The sequence below is a fragment of the Lycorma delicatula genome, chromosome 1 (genome assembly GCF_047948215.1).
Source record: "Lycorma delicatula isolate Av1 chromosome 1, ASM4794821v1, whole genome shotgun sequence".
Lineage (NCBI taxonomy): Eukaryota > Metazoa > Arthropoda > Insecta > Hemiptera > Fulgoridae > Lycorma > Lycorma delicatula.
In genome coordinates, this window is record NC_134455.1 from 94,140,052 (window position 1) to 94,155,672 (window position 15,621).

General features: G+C 33.6%; 1 protein-coding gene across 1 annotated transcript in view; it reads left to right on the forward strand.

Annotated features, from left to right (window-relative positions):
* The window catches only part of Dpp10 (Dipeptidyl peptidase 10), a 302,886-nt gene that overhangs the window by 30,308 nt on the left and 256,957 nt on the right, over window positions 1–15,621 (forward strand). The window contains exon 2 of the mRNA XM_075354128.1: window positions 5,582–5,639. Within this exon, the coding sequence (XP_075210243.1) occupies window positions 5,582–5,639 (58 nt within the window). The remainder of the gene's footprint in view (window positions 1–5,581; window positions 5,640–15,621) is intronic.

Genomic DNA, 15,621 nt, shown 5'->3' on the forward strand with positions numbered 1-15,621 from the left:
ACTTTGTAATAGCAGTAGGTGTACATTTATTCAGATAACTCCATTATTGGTGAGTAAAAAGGCGAAAATTAAGAGAATATTTTATTTATTTAACTTGCAGTAATATTTCGAATTGCTGCTGACTTTAAATGAATTTAAGATAATAGACTGAACTTTGATATTTCGTATACAAAAGTTTTCATGAACTGTTTTCTTTATAAACCGTTATTTTTTTCATTAATTTTATAGAATATCTTTCCTTTCACAACTTATAATACTGTGAGTGGTATAAATATTTAGTAATATATAATCAAACGTTGAATTTCTTTTTCCTTTTTTTAAAGCAGGAAGTTTTTTACAAGTGTTACATTTAATAAACTATTCATACATAACTGAGAAATTTTTTCAGGGGTAAGTTAATTAAGAAAATTCCATATGTGTTTGAACAGTTTTGTAGCTCAAGAGGGTGTTATGTTTTACAGTGATATTTTAAATTATCGACGAAATCGTTTTTCGTTACGGATAGATGAATGTTTTCGTGAACAAAATTTAGAAGATACTTAGAATTATCTTAATTTTTTTCTCCCAAGATCGAGCAGTTCTGCAATTAACAGGTAATTTATAAAAAAACGTTTTGAAGGCAAAAGGTTAAAGTAATTTTTTTGTTTTATCAAACGTTATTTTTTATTTGTATTCCCCTCTTCCCCAAATCGGATTCCACAGTGAAGCATAATACGTCGGGGGAGTGTCCATTTATAAGCCTGCCTCTAACTCCCAGAGTAAGGTTACCAGGCCCCACTATGTCGTTCCTGTTCCCCCACCCTAGGAGCCAAGACTCGGTCTTTATGCCTTTTTGCCTCAAACGAGAACACCCAAAGAAGCATTCTCGCTGGGACTACGAACTTTTCTACCAGAGGACGAGAACGTACCCGTGCCTCTTCATTGCTGCCAGTCTGTGCATGCACAAACGAATAGCAGCTCAGCAGGGAGCTGTCCCTCATCCCCTCGTTGCCCTAGCAGTCCTATCCTTCTGTTGAAGGACCCGTGTGATATAATCAGATATAGCACGGAATTGTATCTCATTCGCCAACATATTTCCCTCATTCCCTGTACCAGGTCCGAAAGGCAAACACGACATGATCCGGAGTGTCGAGCTCCCCGCAGGATAAACAAAAGGGATCATCAGCTCGCTGTCGTGTATTCAAATATACCCGGAACACGCCGTGGCCAGACAGGAACTGGGTCAACCAATAGGAGACCTCGCCAAACCAAGCAAACATTATTTGTAGCCTATTATGTATACGTAATTAAAAATTTTTCTCTAAATTACTAAAAAAGTTTTTTTTGTTTATTATGTTTTGTTTTTCAAAACAGAAGCAAAGGTGTATAGTTTAATTTATCTTATCGGTTCGTTCATTATGTAGATTCCTATCAGTTTATCCGTTAGCAAATGATTACGAACGAACAACAAACCTTCTTTTAATGGAAATTTCAGAATGAATTTAAACAGCATTAAGATTATAACACATAAATTAAAGAAACAAGTTAAATAAAAATGTCAGATATATTTACTTTGTTTTCACTTGTTATTGATGTAGGAGGAAATATCAAGTGAAGACCCAACTTTAGTCATATTTAGATTGAATTCTTTCCAGTTTAATATAATAATTTCACCTTAAAATTATGAGATTGGGAATGGCCAAATTATAATTTTAAAATTAATACGATATGCCAACAATTAAATTAGGTAACCTTACGGAACCGATTTTTATGTTTCATTGACTTGAACTAATGCTAGTTGTAATAATCGTTTAGTTGAAATTATAATCTTTAAATTGTGTTCCCCGGGATACACATCGCTGACTTCAGTTTTGTATGTGATTAACAAAAGACTTATCGTCTTCTTCTGGAATAACTATTTCTTTTTTACATTAATCTAACAGCTCTACAACAGATACTAAAGAATAGTCAAACTTTTCTTTTCTTAATGACGCTAAACAATTTTGTAACTTTGACTTATCAGATTTTTCCAGGTTCAAGCTCCAAAAAGAAGGTACGATACCATTAGGTTTTGCCTTTACAATCATTTGACACACCAGTGTTTTCTTTTTAGTTGCAAACTTTGCATACCGTCAATAAGATTACAATGCTTGCTAGATAATTCAAACAATGATACTATTTTTTTTACTTCCTTGTACGAAGTAAAGGAAGGATTGTGATCGTAAATAATTTCGTTTTTTTAGATTTCAATGGAAATAGCCATTTTAACCATCCCTGAATCCATTTTGACTAGTTTCGGCGTGACGTCTGTACGTACGTATGTGCGTATGTATCTCGCATAACTCAAAAACGATTAGCCGTAGGATGTTGAAATTTTGGATTTAGGACTGTTGTAAAAGTTAGCTGTGCACCTCCCATTTCGATTGCAATCGACTGAACCAAAAATGTTAAAAAAAGCCCAAAATCCAAAAAAGTTTGGATTTTGGACTTTTTCGTAACTGCAGTAATAAGCCCTTATTGAGAGCTTTTTAACGATACATCATCAACCAAAAAAGTTTAATTAATGAAATATTTGGATCTTACAAGGGGTAGGCACATCGGTTAAATCCGACTTCACCTCCCTTTTTTTACTACTTTTTTTAATTTAAATATATTGATTTATTTGTAGTATTTATAATACAAAAGACAAAGTCAATAAGTGGGTGGAATACATTGAAGAGTTATACTGAGGAAATGAATTAGAAAAATGTGTTACAGAGGAAGAAGAGGATGAAAGGGTAGAAGCAATACTGAGATCTGAATTTAAGAGAGCATAATAAGATTTGAATGGCTGAAAGGCTCCTGGAATAGATGGAACACCTGTAGAATTACTGCACAGTGCATGTGATATATTATACAAACTGGTGTGTAATATTTACAAAAAAGGGAAGTTCCGTCAAACTCCAAAAAGAAAGAGTGTTATAGTCATGATACCAAAGAAATCAGAAGCAGATAAATGTGAAGAATACAGAACAATTGGCTTAAACAATTAAGCTTATTTTGTTAAGTTTAATTTTAATTAAACTTAACTACAATTCTGTACAGAAGAATTGAGAGGAGAGTAGAAGAAGTGTTAGGAGAAGATCAATTTGGTTTCAGGAAAAGTATAGGGGCAAGGGAAGCAATTTTAGGGCTTAGATTAATAGTAGAAGGAATACTAAAGAAAAACAAACCAACATACTTGGCATTTGTAGATCTAGAAAAGGCATTCGATAACGTAGACTGGAATAAAAGGTTCAGCATTTAAAAAAAATTAGGGTTCAAATACAGAGATAGAAGGACGATTGCTAACATTTACAGGAACCAAACAGCAACAGTAATAATTAAAGAGCATAAGAAAGAAGCCGTAATAAGAAAGGGAGTCCGACAAGGATGTTCCCTATCCCCGGTACTTTTTAATCTTTACATGTAACTAGCAGTTAATGATGTTAAATAACAATTTAGATTCGGAGTAACAGTACAAGGTGAAAAGATAAAGATGCTACGATTTGCTGATGATATAGTAATTCTAGTTGAGAGTAAAAAGATTTAGAAGGAACAATGAACGGCATGGAAGAGGTCCTACGCAAGAACTGCCGCATGAAAATAAACAAAACGTAAGTAATGAAATGTAGTAGAAATAACGAAGATGGATCACTGAATGTGAAAATAGGAAGAGAAAAGATTATGGAGGTAGAACAATTTTGTTATTTGGGAAGTAGAATTACTAAAGATGGACGAAGCAGGAGCGATATAAAATGCCGAATAACACAGGCGAAACGAGTCTTCAGTCCGAAATATAATTTGTTTACATCAAAAATTAATTTAAACGTCAGGAAAAGATTTTTGAAGTTATATGTTTGGAGCGTAACTTTATATGGAAGTGAAACTTGGACGATCGGAGTACCTGAGAAGAAAAGATTAGAAGCTTTTGAAACGTGTTGCTATAGGAGAATGTTAAAAATCAGATGGGTAGATAAGTGACAAATGAAGATGTGTTGCGGCAAATCGATGAAGAAAGAAGCATTTCGAAAAATATAATTAAAAGAACAGACACACTTATAGGCCACATATTAAGACATCCTGAAATAATCGTTTTAATATTGCAGGGACAGGTAGAAGGGAAAAATTGTGCAGGCAGGCAACGTTTGGAATATGTGAAACAAATTGTTAGGGATGTAGGAGGTATACCGAAATGAAACAACTAGCCCTAGATAGGGAATTTTGGAGAGCTGCATCAAAACAATCAAATGACTGAAGATAAAAAAAATTGATTTATTAATAATAAATCAATTTTTAACCTCTGATATTTAAACAAAATTTACAATAAATAATAATTCAATAAATAATAAAAACAAAAAAATAAAAATGAAAGATATCAGAAGTTATTATTAATGAAACAAAATTTTATGTACTTCTCATTTTAAAAAAATGTGTAATTTAATAGGCGTAGAAGGAAGTCGTCATATGGTATCCGATTTTTTTTAGTATAATACAAAAATTTGTAATCTCACTGGATATTAATTTTTCATATTATGAATTGACGTCAGTATGTAACATTTAATCCAGCCAAGCCGTTTGCAATTTAAAATTCTAGTTTTTTGTACCTCGCAAAAATTTAGTAACTCGCGGTTTTTTATTTTTATCGACTACACTATTTGACTGATTCATAAATTCCACTATACTTCTATAAGCAGGACAAAAACCAATATTACTATTTATAGAATTTTTAATTCTATATTTATATAAATATAACTATTTATATAAATTAAACTACTGTGTCAATAACAGAATACTGAATAAACGAGCTTTGATTAAACGAACGTATGGACAGTAATTTTAAATTAAATTTTTTTAAACAGATGAGTGAGTCGACAACAATATTAAACGTGTTTATAATTAATAATAAATATTGTTTAATAACGTTAAGCCTGTTTGTATTATTTTTCTCTAATATCTACGTATATAAAACATGTGGTGAGTTATTTAAAATCAGCCCCAGCAAAAATTACTGAAAATAAATTGATGAAAATTTCTATAGACCTTCTTACGGTGTAAAGGAACATTAAAAAGGATTTGTGGAAATTCCGAGTGTAAAGGCTTAAAATGAAGAAACAAAATTTACTATTTTTTTTTTTTGATTTCTCTATAACAAATGTAGATTATCAACTTGATTTTCGGTGTGTGTTCTTCATGTGAATATCTAAAAATCAGTTTCTTAGATTTTTTAAATTCCGAGTTTAAAGGCAAACCGTGGTCTTTTAGTAAATTCAAATGGAATTTTAATTTTTTTTTTAAATACTACTATTTTTTTTTTATTTCTTGGTAACAAATGAGGATATCAACTTGATTTTTTTGGTGTGCGTAATCTTCATGTTAATGTATAAAAAATAATTTCTAGATATTTCAAAATATGACCTTGAAAGGGGTGAAGAAAAAAGGTAAAATATTTTGAACAACGATTGCAAATTTTCCTCATTTCCAACAATACTAAACGAGATATTCACCGCATGTGGTTTTGAAAGTACTCATCAAATAAATACCTAAAAAAAGTTTTGTTTTTTTAACTTCTTTTTTTTTTAAGGTGTGCGACGAAGTATGGAGCGTTGGCTCAACCCAACACAGCCACAGCCTCTGTTATTGTACGTGCGACGTGACTGGCTACATCTACCTCCGGTTACAACATTAAAAAAAAAAATTAGAAAAAGATTAAACATTTAAAAAGAAAAAGAGAAACGAAGTAGGTCACCTCCTAATGGTGTTTATCGGGTAACGCTAAGAACCGGGTAAAATACATATTTTACCGTACGAAGGATGAGAAAATATGTAATAGTAAGTACCATTAGTACATTAGTACCATTAAATATAAATAGTAGATATAACTACTATTTTTAAGATGGAAGTCGACTATTTTGATACCTGAATTTTTCAAATCTCTCACTTCAAAATCACTCGGGTCCTGTACGGACCAAACTATTGCTCTGAAGAAATTTCATTAATGAATTTTTATTTATTATTGTTATTCTTACAAGCATGAGTTTAACGAACACAAGGAGCCCAGGGTAAAGAGCTCCCTGGCTAGACGGGAAGGATGAGCGAAGCGGGCCATGACTGGTTAACATCCCGTGACCACGAAGGGTAACGCAAATAACCATATGTCGTGTATGAAGACGCGACGGGAGTGCTGATTAGTAGTATGAAGTGTAAACTATTTATTCACTTTATCTTTAGAATAATTAATTCTGATGACCTGAGGTTTATTTTTAATACTTTATCTGATATTAATATTTGAAAGTGCAAATTATATATTTATAGACAGACTAATTAATTTTCTACTGTAACATTTTATATGCAGTTTAAACTGTAGAAGTGCTAACTAAACATTTTATGATGGATTGTAATTTTATACTGAGTATAACTTAAAAGTGAAATAATCTATTTCTTAAGACATATATATATATATATATATATATATATATATATATACATACATATTATATTAAAAACAAGTTGATTTTATATTTTTAAAGTTCGTTTAAATGTCGCTTTTTTATAGTTCGCTGGGGATGTAGATTAATAAAGATTTACCCAATTTATTTATTTAGATTTAGATACCCAATTTTGTGAATATTTTACATAGAGTTATAGTAGTTTAATTTTTTTTTCACCCTTAAATATGTGTTTTTAGCTTCCTGAATTACTTTTTTTTTATAAAGATTACTTAAGAATTTTCCTTTGTTTATGTCTATTTAAACAAACCAACATACTTGGCGTTTATAGACCTAGATTTTTGAAAGTATATGTTTGGAGTGTCACTTTTATGGAAGTGAAACTTGGACAATCGGAGTATCTGAGAAGAAAAGATTAGAAGCTTTTGAAATGTGGTGCTATAGGAGAATGTTAAAAATCAGATGGGTGGATAAAGTGACAAATGACGAGGTATTGCGACAAATAGATGAAGAAAGAAGCATTTGGAAAAATATAGTTAAAAGAAGAGACTAAGTCTGTCTCGCCTCATACTAAGGCATCCTGGAGTAGTCGCTTTAATATTGGAGGGACAGGTAGAAGGAAAAAATTGTGTAGGCAGGCAACGTTAGTAATATGTAAAACAAATTGTTGGGGATGTAGGATGTAGAGGGTATACTGAAATGAAACGACTAGCACTAGTTAGGGAATCTTGGAGAGCTGCATCAAACCAGTCAAATGACTGAAAACAAAAAAAAATTTAAAACGGAAAAAAATACCAACACTAGGATTATTTACAGCAAGGTAAGCTTAATGATGATTCTCTATGATTCATTCTGTAATGATTTTCTGAATTTATTCACTTATGTGAATATATCTGTATAAAAAATAATCATCCAATACTGACATGGTATACTCCACAATCAATATAAGAAAACATTACAAAAATCCGATAACATTTTAGTTTTCCTAAATGAAAATCTCTTTGGGGCAATCATTTTTTTAAAAATAATTAAATAAAACAATTTAATTTTTTTAGAATTCACAATAGTGACCTTATTAAATCTTAAAGCAAACTGTAATATCATTGAGATATTATTTTAGAATAAAATATACTTTACCATTTAAAATATATATATATATATATAATTTTAAGCAAAAATGACAAATATTTATTAAAATATAATTAAAAAATCAGAGCTATGGTGAAAATTGTTAAATGTATCTTCGCTCAAATTCCGTTACAGAAATATAGTGAATCTGAAGAAGCTTTAGACTGAATTATGTAATCACAATACATAGAATTCTTATAAACAATCTAAGTTATTTTAATTTAATTGACCTTAATTTTACACATTTCTGGTTATTTGTCTGTAAAGAGGATGAAGCTTAATTTACTGGAAAATATTAAAAGAAATTGAGTGGTGAAGATGAAATTTAGTGTAAATATGTTTACTTTATTAGCATTTCACTGTTGATTCATCTAACATTAATTTACTAATATTACTTGTTTGTTTAAAATCATATTAAAACAAATAAGATAATTTTTTTTTGAGTAAATTCGTAAGGTTTTAGCTAATTAAACTTATCGCACTAAGAGTTTATGGAAGTCTTGTCGAGTGCGGTTGAGTTCTATTACGCTCCGCGTTTCCTGTTACTGTGGTTTTTTTATCTTTATTTTCGTTGTGGTATAGTTATTAGATGATTTTCATTGTTCAGTTATATTTCCTTGATTGTTTGTGTTCGTTAATTGTTATTATATATTTACTAGAGTTTATTTGGTTAATGCGTACGGTTGTTATGGAGTATCTATCCGTTGCTAAGGCTTAGTTTGTATTTGATTTTTTTGTGTTTTTATTTGCCGTTAGGTTACAAACTGATTAAATTGGGTAATTTTTCACTCTATTAAATGTGTTTGTATCAGTATTTGTGTTCTTTTACATTTACTGTGGAATTAACTGATTTTATTGTGAGAGTCTACGGTTACCAAGGCTTGTTACTTTGGTAGCCTAGTGCCCTACCATCCGTTTTGTGTTCCGTTTACGTTTACGTTTTGTGTTCCGTTTGTCTTTAGGGTCTCTTGCTCAATGACCGACCGAATACAGTCCAGGGGTACGCCCCTACCCACAGACGAGGGGTTTTCCGCTCCGACCGGGAAGCCGGGTCCACGTAGGAAGAGGTCGGCTCGAGCATCTAGGGAGGAGATTTCCGAGGGAAGCGAGTGTGACCGGTCCGTGGTTATGGATGGGCAGACACGGAGAACGTTACAAGCCTTCCGCTTTGCTTGGAGGCCAAGCGGAAGGAAGAGAAGATTTTATCTACGTTGAGCAGACGACGACGAACGTTGGCAACGACATCTGCTGCGACTGGTGAAAACAGCGGGGACGCTGACGAATATGAGGTACACTTTCCATCACTTTTGTCCAGTGACCACACGAGCAAGAGCCGGCAGGCGACGAAACAGGCGGAGAAGCGGCGAATGAGACTCTCTCTCTCCGTGGAAGGGAACGGGAAGAAGTTGCGGACCGACAGTGAGGTATCGCTGACGTCTGCAGGAGTAGTGTTGGAGATGGAAGATGAGGGTGAGTACGAGATTGCGGACGCGGACATAGAGGGGTTTAGCATTAAAGGAATTTATCTTTGAACTGGAAGGGTTACTGAGTTATATTGGTGACATTGCGATGCTTATCTCTTCGAATGTGGCAATGAAGACTGAAATTAAGGATTGTTCCAGGATAATGGCTGGTTATACGTCACGTATCAACGTCTTCGCGTAGCCTGGCAAGGCTTTCCTAAACGGGAGAATAAGGAAACACAGACACCTTTGTTGGGGAGCCGGGAGGGTCACCGACCGTCTGGTGGCAAGATGGAGGTGCAGCGGGAAGACGTGGCCACACAGACGTTGCCTGTGATCACTGGCCCTGGTTAGGGTGGACTGTGGACGATCGGTCGTGGTGGTCTCCAACGAGCGCTTGAAGATGGAGTATCCCAAGAGGACTTAGCGCAGTTGGTTCACCGCAATTAGCCAAAGGATGTATTCCGCTGTACAGAGCTGCTGACTGATATCAATGGGTATGATGAGGTTCCTCAGGCGTGGGTGTTGGACTTGGTGGTAGGGATGTTGGTCATCCTGGCCACTCATGCGTCCTGAGTTGGGTATCTTGGGTTAAGCACCTGACACGTGATGGCAGACTTCAAGCAGGACAGGTGCTTGTCGTAAAATTGACCACAGCTGATTTATCCGGTGAGTCTATTACTGTTGGGCGAACCGCTTACGTTCTAGTCGTCGATTCGGCTAATGGAGAGGATGGGATAATCCGCAACCTTATGAAGATCATCCCTGAAGTCATTGCGGTCGACCGTGACGTTTGTTTCTGGGGGCCCGCTGGGCAAGTCCGTCGGTATTTATATCGCTTAGTAGAATACACTGCCAGGAGGTGTGCTAGGAAGCTACTGATTTACCTCAGTGACGATACGTCGGCAGATCATTTGAGGGTGAATACTCCGGAAAAGAAGCCGGCGGGACCACCCACAGCCACGGTCGTGGTGAAGGGAGAGGGAAAGTCCTATGCGGACCTCCTCCGGCAGGTTAAGAGCTGTGTGTCGCCGGGAGAGACTGGGGTTTGGGGTTCTCTTGGCTCGCCGGAGCCAGGGGGAGGACCTCCATATTGGGGTGCTGGCCGAAAAACTCAGTCGAGAAATTTCGGAGACGGTTGAGGGAGTCACAACGTCGGTGGCGGGGAGGGTTGGTCGTCAAGTCCACATCCTGGTGAAGATGCACACATTTCTCAAGAGGAATTTATAACAGCCCTTCGTCGGGTGATGGAGAAGGCGGTGATGCTCGATGTATTGTCTATGCGATCGGCCTATGGAGCGTCACAAGTGGTGACGGTGGCTGTGCCACCCATCCTCGCCGACAAGTTGTTGGCTGATGGTTATTGCGTATAGGATGAGTTGCCTGCCGAGTGGTGCGGCGATCCCTGGAGGACTGCTGCTTTTGCTTCTGGCGTCCGGGGCATAGGGCTTCTCGGCCCTATGTCGAATAAGGAGACCCTCTTGGGGATCTCCTTATCTGAGGCATGGCAAGAAAAGACAGAGTCTCGACTGCCTGGTTGTGGCTTTGGGAACGGTATAACCAGGCCCAGGGTTATTGCCCAGGTGGTTTGCGAAATTTCTATACTTATTGGTGTCAATTCATTGAAAATGTCTGTTTAATCTTATGCTAAAAGAAATGTATGAATAAAATCATTAAAATTCGTTAAAAATAAAGCTCAAATAGGGTTTGAGATACGTATTAATATAAAAAACCTTCTTTTTTCCGTGTCGAACCTCGTGTGTAATGCATTATTTCACACAGAAAGGGGGACATTGATTTGTTTTTTTTACATTAATCTATTGTAGTTTATAATATGGCTAGCTGTATTACACGTGCACACTTCAAAGTTGGTTTGCGAGAAGTGATTTCCACTGTATTCCCGCGCTGAACTGAAGTAAAGTTGTCTCTACAGGACTCAATTTCCTCGGAGTTTCGTTAGGTTCGGCATGCTGATAAGGAAAAGAATATTTATCTCACTAAAGAAGGCTACTGGAAACCATTCTACTTCTCATTTTCCCAAGTAATCTTGTCGAAGGATTCTTGTTATTCCTCATAATAGCTGTGTCGATTTATGGACTTATTTGTGCCCTTCATAAAAGGTTGCTTACAACCAATTCAGTTGTGGCGCCTAATATTAAGACTTCTAAAAACAGAAATAGGATGAAGGAAAATAACGTGTTAAATAAAGTAATATAAACTGTAAAATAAATTATAAAGAATTTTTGAAAATCTTGTAAAAACGATTAAAAAATATTTATCGTTATGCAAATTATTGTTCAATATGTCTTAAGAATAAAATTTCAATTTAAGTAATTAGTATAAAGAAGAAGAGAAAATGTCTATAGACACACACAAGCTTGTGCCTGTTTTCTACGTACTTTTAAAATTTCTACATTGGATAACCTTCGTTGATAAATCAAACGAATTTTCATAATTTTTACCGAGATTTCCCCCCGTGTACAATAATTGTTAGGTTTTAGTGGTTTTTTCTCTAGATTTATTACCTTTATGTAAAGTAGTCTCTTTTAAAATATTTTGATCGTTTTGAATTAATCTGATCGAATAAATGTATCATTTTGTAACAACCCTTTCCAGTAGAAAATATTGTTTCTTTTCTATTTAAAAAAAAAAATCAAAACACATACAGTTCATTATATTTGAATACGAGTAATAAACATATATTTAATTTGCTTTAACATTCAAACTGTCTGAAGTTTGAAATAAAGTGAATTTAAAAGAGATTACATTTTGTCAACTATCTTTCGTTTGTATATTTATCGGGAGTTCGATGTTTTTCGTTTGTGCTTCTATTTGAGATTGAAATGCTATTCGAGTATGTGCTAAAATTCAATTAACTAATGAATGGAAAAGTGACCTTTCAGACATGAATTGTTGGCCTAGAATAAAATAACTGGTATTTTTATTGAAATTTAATATAACTGATTAATGTTTGATCATAAAAAGCGTCAAATAATAGAAAGGGAACAATAATGTTGTGCGTGTGTGAAAGAAAAACAGAAAAGGAATTGGAATTAAGGAGAGTAATAAATTTAATTTTACTTAAATTGATTTTTTGATGGAAATTCGATCAGTAGAATTTATTGATTAGATTTTTTTCTTCGAAGATTGAAATCAACTGCAATAATAGCCTAATAGATTATTTACCTACTCAGTAGAATGAAAAAGGGAACGGGTTTAAACAATATATAATGAGAATTTAGCAGTTCAAAGGCAGAAACAGAGAAATAAATGAATCGTAATCGCGTAATTTCTTTTTCCACTGAGAACAGAGCTAAATTAGACACGAGATTAAAATTTAATTTCGCTGTAGGATTAATTTCTTTGACATGTTTAAGCTGTAAAGCGAATAACAAGTTTTACTATATTTAAATAGTAAATGCCATTAGTAATTTCAGTTTCCTTAATCAATGATGAGGTTTTTAATAATCCTGCAGTAAAGAGTTACTTAATAAGCTGATATATATGAGCTATGTTAATTTATATAATGGCGTAATTTATAAATTTCTAAAACATTCGTATGTCAATACTAGCGTACCCCGTCGCGACTTCGCCCACAATGTAGATGTAGCTTCACTCGCAATGCTTTTTTGATATAAACAATTTAAGATAAACAACAAATTTATTACAACTCCAAATCTAGCATTCCCATCGCGGCTTCGCCCGTGCTGTATAGTTACTTGCGTTTCCCGTCACTATCAAAGGGTCATGGCTCGCTTCGCTTTCTCTTCCGGTTTTCTCCCGTTTTCCTTTCCTTCTCCCGTTTCTCTTTCCCTTACTTCCCTTTCCCTTTTTTCCCCTTTCCATTTCATTTTCCCGTTTTTCCTTTTCCCCTTTTTTCTTTTTTTTCCATTTTCCCCTTCTTCCCTTTTTATCATCTTCCCTTTTTACCTTTTTCGATTTTTCCCTTTCTCCCTTCTTCCCCGGTTATCGATTCCAGTTGGTTTTCGATGAATTTTGGTATAGGTTCATTTTGCCGCTAAGCAGAAATCATGGTAAAATTCTTAGTTATTCCTAATATAAAAACAAAGCCTTTTCCGGACACATGTTTATAAACATTTTTCATTATTTTAAACAGAGAAATATAGCTGTAAAATTTAACGACATTCTTCTGGAGCACTCACAATCTCATCCTGTCGCTCTGGGCGCGCAATCGATGTATTAATATTACTAATTTTGACAGATGTAATGAATTAATGATGTAATTTTATTTAATTTTAATTAAATTTATTTAATCCCCTTCCTCTTCCCCCATTTCCCTTTCCCTCTTCCTCTTCTTTTCTATTTTACCTTTCCATTTACTTTTCCCCGTTTCCCCTATTTTCTTTTTCCATTTTCCCCTTCTTTCCTTTTTCCATTTTCCCCTTCTTTCCTTTTTACCTTCTTACCTTCTTACCTCATAGCTTTTTCGATTTTTCCCTATTTCCTTTTCCGATTTTTCTCTTTCTCCCTTCTTCCCCGCGCGTAAATCGGTCCAGTAGTTTTTTAGTCTATAGCGAACACACATATCGGAAACATTGCAATGGAATCGTAAAATATTTAGAATAGCGTATGTTGCTTTTACGTTCAACAGATAGCGCTGTTAACACGAAATTTAGTTTTTTATCGATTTCAACCTCTTAAAATCAAAATTTTAGAAAATCCTTCCTTAGCGCATGTCCACTTAAAAATACGAAGGTACCCTGAACATTTCAAGTCTCTACCTACAATAGTTTTAGTTGTACGTTGATTATGAGTCATTGAATAAGTCAGGACATTCTCTTTTATATAAGAGATTGGAGTTTGAAAATTGCCTTTTGAATTAAAGTTGTCTTTCTTTTAATACAAAAGAAAATATTTTCAACATTATGTACTCTTTACGTAATTTATATTGATGTACATGAATCATGTAAACTAATAATTAAAAATTGAAATATGTAATATTTCCTTATGTAATTTTTTTTTTTTAAATGACCTTTATTACAAAAATCAATAAGTATTAAATATCAAAGTAATGAAAATGCTGTTCCTAAGAACGGTCAGTTTCTCTTGAACATTTATTATAACTGACTCTTAGAGAGGACTTTTTTCCTCTTGACCATCCTTTTCCTGTAATTAACAGAACGCAGAAATTTAATTTTATTATGTAATATCTTACCATCTACAGGTTTAATTATATTTAATCTGAATATAGACTTCCTTGTTCACAAATTGCGATGAACCAGGACACAGAAAAAAATTAAATTTTTTCGTTTCCAATTACAAAATTTTTATCATTATTTTTTTGGTTGACCAATTTTTGTTCCCAATAATAAAGCTGAGAATAGTTATTATACATAAGAACTATTCTTGGTCGTGAAGAAGGTATGCGATATTTCCTGTATATAAAACTGATTTCACGTTAAAGCCGAAACAAATTCAGTCTCCACTGTCGGATTAGTTTAAGACAAACATAACAAATGTTGGCAAGATAAAGTAACTTTGAAACCCCCTTCATTAGGCAATATTGCTCAGTTTTATAGAAGGTAAATACTCGCGTTATTATACAAAACTATAAATTTCAGCTATTAAATACCGAGAATATTCTCTGAAGATAATCTCTTTTTCTTAAGTATTTTTTGAGAAATCCCAGTTTATATTATCAAATCTCTTTTCAAAAACAATAAGAGGTTGTATTTCTTTGCCTCTTAACTAACTGCTTCAAAATGGTAACAGCATTTACCACAAAGGATTTCAGAATCGCACTTTCTCTTCAGAGTTCAAGTGATCTGTAATAATCAGAAATTTAATATTTAATCATCTATTTTTTAATCCGAATTTTAGACATATATTTTTCTGTGATTGATACATTTAAATCGATCACCTTCCTTATGTAAAAAAGATCACGTTTTAATTAAACTGCAATTAATGCATTTGATTCTTTTTCCAGCACGTGTTGCAAGGATTGGGAACTCAACGTTGTAAAAACGTCATATACACTTAACTAAAAATTAATACAATAAAGTAGACTTTTCCTTCTTTTAGTACTAGAAAACATCCTGAAGGTCATCTTTGGTTATTCATCCTATCCAAGTCTATTAAGAATTATACTGTTTTTTTTTCAATACTATAACTTTTTGAGGCTGAAACATCTCACCTTAATCCCCCTGTATTTTACTAATTTTTACTAGTGATACTGAGAGAAACGGCTTGTTTTTGAGATTAGTTTAATTTTTTTTCTATCTTGCAGGGCAATAGTTATCTGTAATGTGTATTTTCAATCTAATTAAATTTTTCCATCAAGTTGGATGAGCCTCTCTTTATTATTTTCTTGCCTTCATTTCCAGCTCTCTGTATATCTTTACTATTAATTAGATAACATAACCGTAAACTATTATACAAATAACAATTAAGTGTATTCATAAATTATTTTCAGCTAAATTATCTGCAACATGCAAACGATAGCTGTATAAATTTAATTATTATTTAAAAATTAACATTACTCACGAATAACAATATTTATCCAACATAATTGTTACCTAAAATTACACAGTTTATTGATTGTTTGCAACTATTCATTTTATATT